Genomic DNA, 18,108 nt, shown 5'->3' on the forward strand with positions numbered 1-18,108 from the left:
TTCATAACCTCATCCTGAAAAGTCATATTACTGTGAAAAACACCCACAAATGGTCTAATGTTGGCAGATAGACCTCTGTGCTGGAAATGGAGAACTATTACTTGAGACTTTAAATTGCCGGGATGTAATAGGCTTTGAAAAATCAAGTACTTGATACAATAAAGTCACCTCCTTAAATTGTCAAGAATTGCTGGGTCATTTGCTTTTAAGAGTGCATTATTATGCATGTTCCTTGTGGTTTACATTGTTATGGGAGGAACATGTAAAAAGAAGTAGATTAGAAAAAGAAGGGCATGTATTGTCTTTCCTAATTAGGCCCTAGTTTGATGTTTTGTCAGTGGTGACTGAGAAGGTTGTCACCACAGAAATGTGTGAAACAATCAAGAACAGTACTGGAGACACCTCCCAGCTGCTTACAGGCATTAATTTAAAACAGGATGTTAAAGGTGCTGAAGCATGCATTGTGTTCTAAAAGGATTAAAAGTGAAGAAGTGCTTCTGTTATAAGGAGACAGTAATGAAGTGGGTGTCTGCTATACACTTATAAGCTCAGCACACTTCCTCAGGCACCATTGATTGATTGCACTGCATACATTTGCATGTCATGTTACAGCAGCCATTGGTTGTTTGTTTTTTTGTCTCATGTTCTCCATGTGCTGTGAATTTGTTTGTATCAGAAGAAGCTTCCAACCTGATCCTCTTTAAATGATATACATCTGTTCTCTTCTTATATTCACTCTGCTTTCATTGGTGCGATTTAACACTGGGTATACATTCAGAGTGCAGCCAGCATCCTACTCTGCAGAGCAAAGCAGCGAAGCTCCATTGCTCCGTGCAAGGCTGATGACCTACTTTCTCACTTCAAGCGATAACATACTGTACTGCATTCAGCCATGTAAAATTCCTCCATTGCTCTCTACTCTGCATGTGAATGGGGTTTGGGTGGTGGTGGTGGGGAGTTAGCTGCTTGGTTGGCTGGAACACCTGCGCTACCAACTCTGCTTGTCCAGCAGTCACCACTAGAACCTGCTTATTGTGACACAGTAAGCTTATATAGGTCTTTATTTCTTTGGGGTGTCTGCAAGAAATTACTCATAGGCTGCAGCATATTGACTTAAGACCTGCAGAAAAATTCGGGGTTTCTTAATAATAGCCTGCTAACAGAGGGCAGGGTAGCTGAAGCAAGTCTGTGGTAAAAAGGAAACAGATTAATTGTCTTGAATTGAGTTTCTCTCTTACACAAATAAATTCTCATAAATAACCGTACTCATGCTGAGCAACCAGAGATTCCACTATAAACTCCTATTTTAACTCTCTCTTTTAGGCCTCAATACTTAGCTCCAACAGCCTGCTTCTACTACAGATGATGCCGATGAAGGTGGTAAAAGTAAACCAAACAAGAAAATCTGCAGCAAATCTTAAAACCGAATTAAGCCAATTTGCATAATTTGGGAACAGATATTGAGTTTGGACAATGTGTCAGCAGTTATTTTCAGTCCACTGAAGGGTCGAGCTATTCCATGCTAAAAGCAGTATTTTGTTGACAGGAATTAGACTCAATAAGAAATACAAATGATAGTGCTACAAATTCAGAAAGAAATGATACTTAACAAGTTAACATTAACAAGTTTTGTTCATATGTTACTGTTCAAATTCTATTCAAGAAAATCCTCAGGGAATCAATCCTATGTATCTATGTATGTACTATGGCACAGAACATCACACCAGTACCCAGTACATTGAGACAGAGCTGTATATAAAAATAGTCTCTTGTTGAGGATCCTTCTTGATGCTATTAACACATAAAAAAGAACTTTTAATTGGCTGTAAAAGCTAGATGAAGCAGTCGTGACACCAACGGTTGGGGGCAGTGGGCCGGATGAAAAAGCAGGAGGAATCGTGTCACAGCTGAGCCAGTGACTCATTCTCCCATGGCAGACGCTTAAACAATAGATGGCCTATAACGCTGGCATATGCTGAGATGTGTTACATGTCTCCACAAAAGAAATGCAAAGGCAGTGGGCTGAGTGGCACAGAGATGTGAAACAGTGTTTGTGGTTATAGGCCTCGTTAGGATGCTGAGACACTGTGCTGAAAGGGCAGAATGGATTTTTTATTCTCCCTGTTTCTAGGAAGTGTATTTGTTTGTAGTGTATGTCAATTTCACTAAATCCAGACTCAAATAATTGTTTGATGCATTCCCATGAAATTTAGTACCAGCATTTATATTCCAGGGAAAATGAATCCAGTAATCTAGTAATTTCTTGACCTTTCCTCTAGGAAAATTACTGAAGTGTCATTTCTGAATGTGAAATAATTCAGCAGTTATTTGATGAAACGCCACAAAAGGCCAGTTCCCCATGTAAAAATTAAGAGGATTCTCACATTTCATCAGCATGATCCATTGAAGGTACACTTCTTTTTAACAGAGTGATTAATTAACCAAGTCCTTTAGTAGTTTATATCCTTGTTAGCTTGATTTTGCATTTTTCTAGATCAATTTTATGCTTGCAAGTATTGTTAATTACAGTCAATAATGTCAAAAACCAAAATAATAATACAATAATAAATTGTTATTTGTATAGGACTTTTTTAAAACATAGGGACAAAGAACTTTACTGAATACAATAAAATAGAAAATATACAGAAAGAAGAAAACAGACTACAACCACAGTGTACATTTTTTAATGACCTATCAAATGTTAGCTAGTAATACAGGTACTCAATTAAATAGTTTGCCCCTACCATGCAAAATACTGGCCACTGCAATAATTTGCTAGCAAACTAAGGAACTGCAAAGGTTTTCAGTGCAGTGCTTTATATCTGTAACAACCAGCAATCTCCAGCAACTACTCGCCAACCGGTTGCAGAATACATACTTTTCCCTAGGAAATGGCAGTTGCATGGGGCGTCACTGACCAGTCTTTAGGCTTGAGTGAATGATGCTATAGCAATTTGATGTTTCAATGCCAGCAATCACTTGGCAACTGGTCAGAGCGTGCACATTTTCGTTCATGACCATTTTATTCCAGATGGTTGCTGATTGTCCTTTAAGCCTGTGTGACTGGGGCCTTAGCTAAACACTAATTTGCTGAAACAATGCTGGCAGTAGGAAGAAAACAAGTGATTTTTGCTGCTGAGTGCTTTACAGCTCACTCTTACGTGTTTCTCATTCCAACATCACCTTATACCTGAGCTCTGCATTTATCTATGAGTTGGCAGATAACCTGTTATGAATATTCATTACTTTTTTTTAAATCAAGCACTCATGCTAGTTCTCTCATCCCACTATCTTTTCTCCTAACCATTTCCTAGTGTGTTCAGTCCTCTCACACACTTTACTCTGCATTGTCATCCACCTCCTCCACTTCTTGCTCATTTGTCACTCTTGTTCACACTGTCCAACTCTACTCCCAGTACCACCTATCTATCCTGTCTTTGTTAACAGCCTTTTAATTACAGTACTTTTTCTTCCTCCCCATTGTCCTCACTCATTCTGTTTTAAATTCTGTTTTACGTTCTTAATAATGTTTGCTGGATAGAAACGGGTTCACCTCTGCTCAGAATCCCCACACCATACACTTATAAGGTCCTGTGCCAGCCCTTCCAAAGGGACTCTGCGAGTTCTTATCTCCTCCCTGTTGTACGCAGCTATTCTGAACCAATTTATAATGCAGCTTACCTCAGCCTCAGAATTTTAATTAAAAGATGTGACTCAAATAAAGACCATAAGACGTCAGTTGTGTATTATGATTTTTTGGTCAGTTTTTTCATATGTTTGAACACCTACGTATGTCAAAAACAACTCCCCTCTCGTTTCTGCATTAGTCTAAGTGCTTCACCAGGCACAATGTAGCCATCCTCTGATAGACATTGAGTCACACCAGTGATTTCTTTTTGCCCGAAGACAAGCAGCATCACTCTGAGCTTCCCACTTTCCCTGACAGATCCAACACTCATTTTCACAAGTCTAAACAGCAGATAGAAGTCAACAGTAACTGCATGTCAGAGATGGTGCTTTTTATATTTTGAACATTTTTAGTAATTATAAAGTAAAAAAAAAAACAACTATATAAAACTGTAACAGTGCTGGTTTTTAGTTTTATTTCCCCAACAACTAAAAGCTACTCTCATCTAAAATGTGGGCCTCAGCTTTATAGACAGTGCCTTCAAAAATGTCAGAAACAAACATTTTAAAAAATGTGACATTTAGAGAATAACTGCTCTTCCTCATGGCAAAAATCTTTAGTTGGCCTGTTTGACTAAGAGTCCAAAAGCAAATGATTTACAGTCATACTAAACAGCAGTAAATTTTTGGCATTCATGCTGTATAAATAATGATAAAAATTGTAGCAATTAATTTGCCGTCAGCTGCCTTATCTTTTAATCAAGCAGTGCTGTAAACACCCTCGAGAAAATGCCAGATGTAGATTGGTATCGTAAAAGCTTTTTGACTGATGACTGACCTTTTCTGCTGTGACATTATGTGTGGATGTTTGTGTGTTTGCCCGGTTCAGAATATCTCATCACACCATGAATGGACACTTTGTGTCATCAGCAGTGGGTGACTGAGGCAACTGCCAAGTTTTTTATAAATGTAAGTGGGTCTGTGAGGGTACTGGATGTGTTGAGAAAAATGGCTGTATTTTTTGTAGCCTGGCTACTTATGATCCTCATGCTACAAATCACGCTGTTACCATTGCTGCATGTTCTGGTACTCACTGAAAAACAACTCTGGAACAGCTATGAATAGTTGAGGTTAAAGAAGCAGAAAGTACGGGGGGCGGGCGATTTTCTTCTAATTGGCAGAAAGTGATTCTGAGCCTATTTGACTGAATGGGCTTTCGCACCTGCCGGCACAAAGCATAGATGGATCTTTGTAATGCTGGTTCACCCTCATTGCTGCACTAGCCCTGAAGCAGTGGATACAAGTCTTTATTTAGAACAGGGATGTCAAATACTCAGTATACATTGTGGACCACATACAGCCAGCTTTCATCTTTAGTGGGTTTAGGTTTATATAGTGCCAAATCACAACTGAGATGTAACCATATGAAAACGTTATAAAGAAAAGCTAATAATGTAATAATAAAAAGATCTGTCAACATGACACTTTGGGTTCAAGTCATAAGAAATAAATGTGCAAAATTGGAGAAAAGGTTCAGGTAGCTCCCTGACCAGACTCTTGTAATTATAAAACTAAAGATTTTGGTTAATTCACAACAACGTTTTTTTCTTTTCCCCCCCCCCCAATTTTATGCCCTCCTTCACATTTTCCAAAGTCATGCTGTGGGCTGGATTGGAGTTGGATAGAGATTTTGAATATTCTTTAGATTTGTCAGTAGCAACAGAATTGACTGCTTTTAGTACCACTATTTGATGTACTCTGCAGGGGCTTGTGTAACTGTTTTAGCTCCATGTGGGAAAGTTGCTGAAATCAATTGTGCAATCAGACATTTTATTGACATATAAAACTGTGTTAATATCCTTCTCAATGGCAATTGATTCATGTAAAGTAGCTCTTTTTACCCTTGCAAACACTGTTTTGAGTGCCAGTGATGTAAGTTCGGACACACCTTCTCATTTAATGTTTTTTTTTCTGTATTTTCATGACTATTGTAGACTCACTGAAGGGATTAAAACTATGAATGAACACATATGGAGTTAGTCTGAAGTATCTCAAAGTCTGAAATATCTCAAAACATGTTTTACATTTTAGATTCTTCAAACTATCCACCCTTTGATCACTGCTTGCACACTCTTGGCATTCCCTCGATGAGCTTCATGACCCATATGGAAAAGAAATAGTAAAAACTTATATGTGATTACTCATGAATCTCATTACTTTCATATATTGTTTTAGTAAGTATCCAAAACATACAAGTTTCATTATATAATTTTTCAAGGGATCTTATATCTGTTTTCACTCTTATATGCATTTCATACAAGTTTCACACAAGACAGATACAAACTTTACGAGATTTATATATATATTTTCCATATGGGGAGGTTTGTCACCTGAAATGGTTTTTCAACAGTCTTGAAGGAGTTCCCAGAGAATATGAATTCTAACAGTTGTCAAATAGGGCAGTCAGCTGTGTACCAACCTGACTTCTGCACAACACATCTGATGGTCCCAACCCCATTAAGAAGACAAGAAATTCCACAAATGAACCCTTGCTTGTTTGCAGTGCTGTCAGCAAAGCAAAGAGTGGCTACTTTGAGGAATCTAAAATATTAACATATTTAGAGTTACACATTTTTTCTATAATTCCACATATCTTGCTTCATATATTTGATGTCTTCAGTATGTATCTGCAATGTAGAGAGTGGTATATATAAAGAAAAACCATTAAATGAAAAGGTGTGTCCAAAGTTTTCACTGGTAGTGTACATTTACTTAAAAAACAATTATCAATAAAAAGTGTCTGTTCCCACCTTAAATGGTTAGTCTACTTTTGCTGTTTTGTGTAGACGCAACGCACGCTAATTAAAAATAATAATTTGAGCTTTTGAAATAAGCATTGTGTAACACTTTTTTTTCACTCCTTAATAAGATTTATGCTACTACCTTATATCTGCGGAGGAAATACAACACTCCATGATCTTAGCAAGGTGCTATCCCTGCAAGAGAGATAAAGGAACATATTTAATAATAAAATACTGTACTCAGGAAATATTTAATTAGAACACTTTTGAACCTTTACCAAGATTCAAATATCACACCTTTAATGTGTGCTTTTGAAATCTGTACTTGAAATCTGTATTTGGTATCTGCCTGAAAAATCTTCTGCTGGCTACAGTGCATTTTTATATTTTTCATTATAAAACAAGGAAACACAAATCATTCAGACTGCTTTTCTTTCTAATGGTTCACAATCAATTCCACACTGAAGATGGATTAAAAATATTTGTGTTTGTCTTGCACTGTCTATTCCCTTAGGTTGCAGGAATAGTGATATTTTCCTGTAAATACAACATCAGTTCAAAAGTTTTCCCCTGAAAGCAGAATAAGAGCAGTCCCCGGTTTTCCTGTAATACCGTGTGCCTGAAGAATTGGGAGGCTCTTTTCTTTTTCTCTGCTGCTCACAAGCGTCCACCTCCCTTTAGTTCTGAAATATTAATGGATGAGTTTTATTCTGGAATCAGAAAGGTGCCCTTCATACACATGTGTGTCCACAGAGAGGTGGATATCACACTTTCTACCACCTACCTTATATCTTTAACCAGGACATTTTTTTATATAAGCACTTGTAAATCAGAGGCTGTATTTATGTTATTTGTTCATGCTTGTGCATCTGAAAGGAAGCTTTAATGTTCCAGATATAAGTAGATGGCAGTTCAAAAGAGGAGATTTGACAAGGCCCTTGCAATAAAACAATGTGTTCTTAAGAGATATGGTGTTGAAAAAAAGAAGCAGCTCCTTACACGGTTTTGTCTTGATTAGAGGTTTCTACAACAAGAAGCGGGTATTAGTAATTCAAAAGAGAAAACTGAGAAGATCATTTTTCATGTTTTAAAAAAAACACACATTCTTTTGTCTGCTGGGTTGTTGCATAAAAAATATATATATATTTTATAAATACACAAATCACCTAGAGATCCATCCAGCTCTCTGACAGCTTGCAGCACAGCAAATGTAACCTAAGACTTGGCTTTTTACACTTCTCCCTTTGCGTTCCCTTCTTTTTCTCAGAAAAGTACTTGATGTGTGCGAAAACGATGTGTGTTGACAGCGTGAACGGGCAACACTGCTTGTCCCAGTTGGTCCGTCAGCCCAAGGCTAAGCTAATGTCTGTTGGCAGGGCTGGGTCAGGTGGCGTGAAGGGACAGTTTATGGTGGCGCAGAAGTGGCAAGAGCTCGTGTCTCCTCATTTCAACATAATAACAATTGTCCGGAAACATTGTATTCATTCATTGTGTTACTCACTGTATTCAGAACTTATGGAAGTAGGTTTACAGGCTATGAAACAAAAGGCAGTAAAGCGCTGACTTGTGAACTGTGTGCGTGATGATTTTGCTTGTGTAAGGAACATACAGTTTTTGCTTGGCTGACTCAGAATTACGTTTTAAATTCTTAATGGATCTTTAGTTCTTTACTTTTGATCCAGAGGAATAGGAATTTTACTGTCCCGATGGTGTAGCGTTTCTTGGTTTTACAGCAGTGTAACCAAGATGGTGGTTTCAGCACTAAATCCAATATGTGCCCTGTACTGTGCTCTGCAATGCATTGAATTCTCCAAATTCACTATTTCAAAATCTATTGTTTACTTTTATGCTTGACTAGCTTGTTGTTTTCCTCTTGCTTTTATTAACTTTTCCTGAGGAATTTTGAAATTGCTGTCAGTTGACATTAACTGAAATACTGGAATAGGATCAAACTACAAACAAGCGAACGGAGTGAACATTGCTCCATATCGTCACTCATAATAATAAAGTAACATGAGAGTTTCCAGTCCAAACCAAAGGGTTTCTAATATAATTTGGCATAAAAGACCATGAAATTCTAATGTTTCATTTATGCACACAGTTTTCTCTACTCAAGCATGTTGGTGTCACGTAGGCCCTTCCACATCTGTGTGGGCAAATAGAAACTCTAATATAAATGTGACACATTTTATAAATCTCGTGCATCAAAGAACTGGGCTTCTTTATTTCTAAAAACAAAAGGTATAGAGTCCCAGATATTTAACCTCTAGTGGAGGTTGTTCCCTTTGAAGTGGACACTGATCTACTATTGACTTGGTCATCCCTAGGAAAAAGCTTTCTAAACACAAGCTAAACAACATACACTATGTGCACTTCAGTGAGGAGAGGTCAGACCTGTACATAGGAGAAACTAAACAACCATTCCACAAATGCATGACAGAACATAGAGTTACACCTCAATAGGACAACACTCACCTGTACACTCATTCACCTGAAGGACAAAGGTCACTCATTGGACAGTGAAGACAGATGGTCGCTGTGAACAAACATCATTGAACAGAGCTTACCACACCCTTTGTCAGCCACCTACAATGCAGTCTTTAGGTCCTTAGATCCCGGACACACACCTTGCCTCAGGTTAGATTGGGGTAGGTCACATGATGGGGCAAAGTCTCACAGTGGTTTCACCCTTTACCCCTGCTGATGGTAATGACCATTGACTTTTTTCACATCTTGGCTTATGTGATGATGCACATTATCAAAAGTGGGTCAACGACCACCTCCGAAGGATACTTGGGAGTGTCCACTTTGTTTCTATAACTCAAGAAGCTTCTTGGATGAGCGGTGAAATGTTTTCATAAACTTAAGGAAGTCCAGTTGCCTTCTTTTTCAAGCTCCTAAGACTACCATGAACTGGATGACTAAGAGCCAACACAAACTTCTGCTGTGTAGTTTGTCTAATTAGCCAACTAGCTAAATATGACATCCCTGATAAAATGTTGTGTGCCGCAAAGCCACCTTTAAATGATCTTTTTTTCATCATAATAAGTGGCTTAGGAAAAGCTGTGCAGTTGTGAACTATTTAATAGTCAAAAGCCACTTCTTCTGGAGTGAAAAATAAACACTGAAATGAATATGGGAAGTATTCATGCATATCTGTACATCGTGTTCTCACAAACGGAAACATAAATAAACCAGGCAACCCAGAGGATGAATGTGATGTTAGCAGTAGGTCATCACTGTGTTGCTCTTATTTTCAAAGCAGGAACAGCCACAACTAAAGTTTAAGTTTATTCCTGTTATGTGCGCAGAGATCCTTTGTAACTCTTTCATGTTAATGTTCCAACAGGTGCTGGGGAGTCTGGAAAGAGCACCATTGTAAAGCAGATGAAGTAAGTTGCAAAAGGAATGTTTATTCCACCTTTTTTAAATTCTGTGTAACACAAAAGCTTTTTCACGTCACTGGAATTTGGTTGGTAATCACAAAACCATTAAAAGCTACAAACTAATATTAGCTCTAATGCCATATGCCCATTACTCATTTTTTCTATGATCTGTTGGTCAAATAGTTGTTTCCTTGTTTAACAAAAGCAACCAAAGTAGTTCTTATGTCTGTGTGTGGAAGTAAATGTTGCCCTTTAAGATAGTCCATTTAGATTTTTACCCCTCAGCTGTGAAAGGATGTACATATGTATAATGTGGTATATTGCCATCACCATGCCAACAGGTGGGGGACAAGTTTGTGAACGTGATGACTCGAGAACGGAGTGACATTTAAATTGATACCATAGGTGTATCTACTCAAGGTCTCAGAAGAGTTAGAATCTCATAGACCTCGACCTCAAGCATAGAAGTCCGAGGTCAATTGATCTAAAAAGCTTGTGAATACGATAGTTTGAGAATAAGGTGACGTGGGATTTTTAAATTCATACGATAGGTGCCTCTACTAGGAGGCTGAGGGGTACCACTGGCCACTGCCAGTATTTGTAAATGTCTTTTAAAAACCTCACAAATTAAGAAATTTTTTTATAATCACAATAAACTTTAATTATATTGTGTCACTGAGCCTAATAACCAAAGTCATATTATAAGTGGTCACACGATGCCGGTTAACACCCCAGGAAGTCAACCCAGATTTTCTGACTTTAGCAATGAGTGTGTTTACATAAGAGGGGGCAGTGCTGACACCAGATGACCCATTTCCAAAAATGGACAGGTCTAGAGCTGCATATTTAAAGAAGAACAAGAGATAATCCTAAATAAATATAATATATTTAAAATATAATACAAGCTAAAAGCAACACATTTGTTTTAGCTAGAGACTGCAAGAAAATCTGGCAGTTTGAATGTGTAAACTGATATTGCTATCACTGCTTAATTCTTCAGTTACAAAAGTGTGCAGAAGAATACATATAATCGATTTCTGACAGTCTGTTTAATTCTAAGACGCTCATAAAATCCAAGACATTTAGAGAGGTAAGTTATTGGCTTTATTAAAATGTCAGTGCATGAGGATGCCATGTTCTAAGGTTAATAGGCACAACTTGATCCATCATGTTGATATAATATTTCCAACTTACAGTGGGGTGTGCTGCATAGGTTGTTGTAATGGTATGCCTCAATAAGTATTGACTGACTGCCGTAAGGGGAAACCCTGTTAACTTCCGGTCACAGTTCACTGTTCTTGTTTTATGTGTTTCGGTCAGAGAACTTGAGCAGTTTACAGTTAAATCGTTTCAGTTTTAGATACAATACAGTGGAGTTATTTCAAGTTGGTTCCCAGGTGATGTTGTGGTCACAGGTGTTTAGAATTTTTTTGTACATGTGAGAACGTATAGGGTTATTGGAAAGTACTTAACACATAGACTTGGCTTCTGAGACCAATAGGAGTCTATGGGAAAATGTCCCTCCATCTTGACCTCTGCAAACACTTTCCTGATAGGTTTCTGGGCTCAGTCTCTCAGTCTTGGGTCATACTGAATAAAAAAGCCTTTTGTAAATCTTGGGAGTCCTGTGTTTCAGAATGGAGGTCCAGTTCGCAAGTAATTTTAAAGCTAGACCCCTCCATGTCATATAGCTATTTTGAAATCAAAATGACGATGGTAAAAACACTCATTTTGAGGCTTCAAAACGAGACTTCATAAACCAGGGGATGATGTCAGGGTAGCTAGGTCCATCTTTTATGCTATCTATAAAACAAAGGCTTTTCATTTCTTTCTTTTCTTTCTTTCTTTTTGTAAAGCTTGTGCACCAATCAGGATACACAATGACACAGATACTCACACACTAATGGATAAACACAGAGGACACTAAATGCCTTAATTATTCACATTCCTCTGGGCTAACCAGGCATTGAATCCATTTTTTATGAGTTTGGACCAAGAACAGTCTGTTGCTTTTGAAGCTAATTTATAAACTTGTACAGAGGTATCGATTTATCAGCATGAAGACAGAAGCAATCATGACTCTGACCTTTTATTTAATGTCATACATGACATTAAATAATGTCATGCATGATGACATTGTGCGGTGTAAACATGTCTTACAGTAAGAAAAGTTAGCTAATTCAACGTTCTTAGAACAGCTCAAAAAGAAGGCAGCTGTTTTCTAAATTATTACTGTTCATTAACATTAACATCGGTAGGCTGTTAAAAGCAGGGGGCAGACCCACTTTAGAATTACTGTGGGGCTGTCTCACTTTGCTCTCTCTGCACTTTGTTCTGCAGCCTGATGAAATCCGGGTGATTGCACCTCATGATGGGCTGCACACTTGTGCATGCACAAACACTTAGTTCCGTCGCAATCAGGGTAATAATACTGCAAGAGGTAAAGTTAGGATACTGCATCAGCTGAATGCTGCAGTGTTGAGGCAGTCCCACTGTGTGTTAACCCCGTTTGCTACACATCATCCTACACAGCATGCTGACATGATAAATGTTACACTGAGTATTCAGTATGATTTTTTATAGATTAGATAGCAACACAGACAAAACAAAATCAGCTTTTAGCTTCAAAAATATTTTGAGTTTAAACACAGCCAAAACTCTTAATGTAATCATTAATGTGTAACAATGATTGTAAAGAAAATGATTTAAACTATACAGTACAAAGACATTAATGATGTTAATCATTAACTAGCCAGTAACAGAATTTGAGCTAGTCTGATTTTCTGTGTGAAAGAAGCTGTTTAGTTTAGCAGTTTGACTTAAATCTGAGCCTGGCAGCTTAACTATGTAACAGCATCTTGGGAATATGTCTTCTTAAAAATAATTCAGTAATAATCAACATGTATGTTTCTTTAAGAGAATTTCAGACAACTTTACATTGATTTATTAAAAGAAATAAGGTCAAACAGGTGACAAATAGGTAATAAAGGCAGTAGGTAATAAATAGGTTATAAATAGGTCAGATTCTGTGGTATTCCTTACTCTGTGTTGCCACCCACATCCATCCATGTCATCTGTACCACTGAGCTCCAGCATGACTTTTTGGGATACCTGCTGACAGTAAGAATTCACAAGTTGCTTCATTTTATATACTTTAAGCTGTTTTTTTTCTTTATTTTTATAGCAAGGATGCTGGAGAACACTCCAAATGAGCTTGTAGTGCACATAGTGAAGCATAAGAAGTAGTTTTTGAAGACTTCATTAAAACAATAATTGATTCCCCCTCATGTACATCGAACCAAGTGTTGCTAATCTGTCATCCTGTTCTTATCGGCCACGAACTAATTCCATCCTGATGTGTGTCTGCTGTTAAATGAATTTCACATTCTGTGCAAAAAGCAAAAATGTGTCATTATTTACACTTGAAGTGCACCAGAAGAGTTTTTTAATTGACAGGGTAAACAGTAGAAATGATTTCAGCAAGCATAATTGCATCACATATTTGAGAATACTGTGGGCAATGTTTTAATGTGCACTTAAATAAAACTTGAATGTCTCTTGATATTCTCAGGATCATCCATGAAGATGGCTACTCAGAAGATGAGTGTAAGCAGTACAGAGCAGTGGTTTATAGTAATACCATCCAATCTATAATGGCCATTGTTAAAGCCATGGCCAGTCTGAAGATAGACTACAGCAATCCCACCAGAGTGGTAAGATGCACAAACACTCCCAAACACAATGTATTTTCTAAAGCATGGCGTTTGTGTACAAAATAATCACTCTAAATGCTTTTTTACTTGATCTTTACAAAATGCTTTATCTGTTGGTAAGCATGGGATGTGTAAGAGCAATAAAGACTCAGGAGCAAGATCCAGACCAAAGGCTAAAAACCATTGTTATGTGAGAATGCTGAATTTAATTTGGCCTTACTAACCATTGACTTACCAGGATGTCGCTTGGGGCTAAACAAAACAAAGCCTGCTTTATCAACAGCATCTTGCAACTGTGTATCTGGCACAGTACTTAAGAGTTACATTGTGCTTTCCCAGAATTGAAATCACAAGTTTTCCATTGTTTCCAATCACTGTGCCCTATTTACTTGGTCCTTTTTCTCAATATAAAGAGGCTAAATAACCCAGTTGCTTACATACATACATATACACGTATGTGTCATTACTAAGACATGTATAACACGGTAAAATAGGATTATTTAAAGGCTACTATGACTCTTTCTTACATGTTTCCTCTTCTTGGCAGTTCTTTTTCAGTCAATACCACTGTCGGGCTGTGCCAGTGTTTTAAACAAACATGGTATCATGTGATTTCCAACATGCATCTGTTCACAGCAGCCTTTTTTTTTTATCAGCAGTAAGATTTATGTAGTAGGTGTTACACAGAACTGGAGCACAGTATAATCCTTTCCTGATATGTCTTTGCAACCTGCAGGGAAATAGCACTTGTCTTACTGACTCCATCTGGTCCATCTTTGATCTGCTGTCTCCTTAAAGTTGTACTAGACAGAGAGGAGTCTGAAAGGATACCTGCTGCAGGAGCAACAGCAGCCACTGAAAGCTCTGGTGCAGATTGGATTAATTCAGTGCTGCTAGCAGGGCACGTTTGAACAGCACTGCAGAGGCTGGTTTCTGCAGCCTCAGCAGCAACACAAACTAATTTCTTATTTTGAAGAATACCCAACTGTAAAAGGAAGATCTTGTTGCTAACCCGTTTGTCTGGAGATGTTTTGTAACAATTGTTACCCATCATTTATGTTTGCTTTGCATGTTAGTGTTTGCTAAACCTAATCACTCCCAAACTAATGGTTTTATAACTGGCTAGCTAATGAAAACAGGCTTGTCAGTGTTTAAATGACTCCACATATTAAAGATGATTGATTACGCATTTATTTATTTTCTGTCATATATAAAGAGTTACAGTAGCGCATGCTTGTGACAGCTCTAGGTCTTGTGTTTATGTTCTTTGGCAGGCCTGCCTTTTAAGTGCTCTATTTCAGATCCTAATCAGGAAATGGCTTGGGAATGCTTGGGAATCTATAGAAACCAGTTTCCTCCCTGGCTGTCTCTTCTTCTGGAAGGCTCTTGCCTTTCAGGTCGCTAACTCGGTTTTCATTTGATTTCGCTTGGGTGTGCTGCAGTAACACCTAGTTTAAGCCATATTTGGTTTTAGGTAAGCACCTGCTTATCAGTTCTCCTTGAACCGCCTTTGTGTTGACTTGTTGTTAAAAAAAATATTGACCCAGGAAAAATTGTTTCCCTGAGGATCTCCATTTCTTGGTATGTTCTAAATGATCTGGACATAACACGTTCATATTAAATGTGTTCAAAATTTCAAACAGTGAGGCAAACGCTTACATCGTTAAAGCTGTTTATTATGTATAAGTGTTAAAAAAAAGTGATGAAGTGAAAACAGTTGTTTTTAGTGCTAAAATCCACAGAATTATCAAGTAAATCTGTCTCTATAATCAGCTTTTTTTGAGCTTTACAAGCTCTAGGTCTTTGTTAAGTCATCCAATCCACTACTTCACAGTTCATCATCATTCTCATTTTAGAACGAGGCAGAGTGAAATATTTGAGAGGCAGCCAGAGACGATTTTCGACGTGCAAGTCATGGATCTAAAAATAATTTAATTAGCCATAGCTACAGCTGATAAAATCTGCCAGCAACAGTTGTCATCTGAGTAGAAAAAATTAACAGTTGCTTTCGGGGGGGAAAAAATGTACCTCTGTTTAAAAGTAAGGATTTGCAAAGAATGCCACATTTAAGCTAAGTACTGTGTCACCATACAAGAATTTCAAAGGCTGACACGTAAAAGATATTTAATGATTTCTCTGATGTGCGGATGAGGAAGTTGTCTGTGTAGTTCATCCAACAGCAAATTTAATATCTATGGGATTTTGGACAGAGATGTGATGTGATTGTGAGGGCGAGATGTGCATTTGGACTCAGTTAATTCAGATCTTTAATTAGGTGATTAACGAACTTCATTATTATGACTGCACAATTCGAGCATATCAGAAGTACTTAATGAACACACTAAATAATTAGGTGCAGCTCATACAAACACACACTAAGTTAAACACAACAGGGCATCCGTGAAACTTTGATACTGAAACCTGCAGACAGAAGACAAGAGATGCTGAGTTGCAGTCTCCTGCACCCTGTGAACACTTATCAACTTTCAAACAAGCTGCCGGTGAGGTCTGACAGTGGCCGTGTGTATATCCTGTAAGTGAAGCTGTAATAGAAGGATTAAGGACTCTGCTGTGGTGACGTTTTTTTTCTCACCCATAGATCTGTCAAATGGCTGGGTGTACGTGATGCTACTCTCGCACTCCCACACATAGCAATTAGTGTGCTAGCCTGCCCATACTTGCGCAGCAGCCCTGTAGAAATTGACACACGCTTATGGCTTTCATACTATTCTTTAATTATGCCCCATATTGGATTTCAGTTGAGCTGATTGTAGCAGCTGATCTGCATGTGATAAGGATCATTAACAGACACATTATGCTGCTGTATAGAAGTAAACATGAAACTCAAGTCGGTGTTTGCAGTTTCATGGTGATTCATTGCAGCTGCAAGTGCAGTCGGAGCCTGCAAATTTGTAAGTGAATGACAAAGAGGAGAAGGATAAGGCGAGTGTGTGTGAGTCTAATATTCTGCAGTCTGCAACTTGTAGCTGTGTTAAAAAGAGCAGAAAGAGTTTTAGTAAATGTGCCACATTCCCAGAGAGCCATCGTAAACATCAATTTCATTGGCAGCATGTGAGCGCATCACTTATAGTGACGCACCACTAAATAAACACATTTCAAAAGAACAGTAATGCTATTGGTCCAGTCAAGACATTGACTGGACCAATAATAAAGGACATACACAAATTCAGTAAGCTGGCCATTTAACCAACGTAAACATCACCATCTAATAGGCACAGACGTACATTCACCGGCTGCTTTGTTAGTACTGGACTCCCTTCTGCCTTCAAATTCGCCTTAATTCTTCACTACATAGATTTAACAAGGTGGTAAAAACATAACTCTGAGATTTTGGTTATTATTGATGCAATAGCATCCTAAAATTCCTGCAGATTTTAGGCTGCAGATCCATGATGTAAATCTCCCATTCCACAACATCCCAGCAGTGCTCTATTGAACTAATATCTGGTGACTGTGGAGGTCATTTGAACACAGTGAACTCATTGTCAGTTTCAAGAAACTAGGTGTGTTGGAAGCATCCATCAGAAGATGGGCACACTATGTTCATAAATTTGTGGACAGGGTCAGGAACAGTATTCAGAAATGATGCTCAGTCGCTACTAAATAGCCCAAACAATTTAAAAAAAAAATAAAAATAACCTTCACGCAATTACACCGCCCTGCAGGACGAATCCAGGCTTTTGTGGTGTTTTCTGTTGTCCAACTTTTGTGAACCGTTGTGAATTTTAGCCTCAGCTTCCTGTTCTTAGCTGACAGGAGGTAGTACCTGGTGTGGTCTTCTGCTGCTCTATCCCATATACTTACAGGTTCAATGTGTTGTGCATTCAGAGATGGTCTTCTGCGTAACTTGGTTGTAGCAAGAGATTTGTTGAAATACTGCTGTCTTCTTGTCAGCTTGAAGCAGTCTGGTTATTCTCCTCTGACCTCTGACTTCAACAAGGCATTTGAACTGCTGCTCACTGGATATTTTCTCTTTTTCAGAACATTATCTGTAAACACTAGAGATGGTTGTGTGGGAAAATCCCAGTAGATGCGCATTTTCTGAAATACCGAGACCAGCCCTTGCAGCATCTTACTTAAATCATCTTTCGTCCTCATTCTGATTGTCGGTTTGAATCCCAGAGAGTTGTCTTGATTATGTTGGCATGTCTAGATCTAAACTGGGTTTTTGGCATGTGGCTGATTAGACATTTTTGTTAAGGAGCAGTTGAATACGTGTACCTAATAAAGTGACCATGATTGTATACTGACTGGATGACAATGGCAGGTAGAGATAGTAATAGATTTCTACTCAGTCCAGTTTGTTTCCATTCACAATTACGAAATGTTTCATTATGAATCATTTGTGTATTTTGATGATGCCATACATATTCAGAACTCTAGAAAATCCTGACTGCAGTTGCATTAAGTTAGTTACACATACAAATGTGCAGAGAAAACCAAGGTTTATTTATTACTCTTAGAATTTCTATCCTTGAGAATAAAGGTCAGAGAGAAAAATAATTAACATTGTGCCAACAGGAAGATGGTGAACTAAGAGAAACAAGCAAGGTGGCAAAC

The 18,108-nt window shown here is 38.0% G+C and overlaps 1 protein-coding gene across 2 annotated transcripts in view; it reads left to right on the forward strand.

Annotated features, from left to right (window-relative positions):
* Positions 1–18,108, forward strand: part of gnai2b (guanine nucleotide binding protein (G protein), alpha inhibiting activity polypeptide 2b) — a 47,186-nt gene that overhangs the window by 20,113 nt on the left and 8,965 nt on the right. For both annotated transcript variants that reach the window (XM_005724518.1, XM_005724519.1), the window contains exons 2-3: positions 9,778–9,820; positions 13,386–13,527. In XM_005724518.1, the coding sequence (XP_005724575.1) occupies positions 9,778–9,820; positions 13,386–13,527 (185 nt within the window). The remainder of the gene's footprint in view (positions 1–9,777; positions 9,821–13,385; positions 13,528–18,108) is intronic.

Source organism: Pundamilia nyererei, unplaced genomic scaffold (genome assembly GCF_000239375.1).
Source record: "Pundamilia nyererei isolate P.nyererei 1_Seehausen unplaced genomic scaffold, PunNye1.0 scaffold00012, whole genome shotgun sequence".
Lineage (NCBI taxonomy): Eukaryota > Metazoa > Chordata > Actinopteri > Cichliformes > Cichlidae > Pundamilia > Pundamilia nyererei.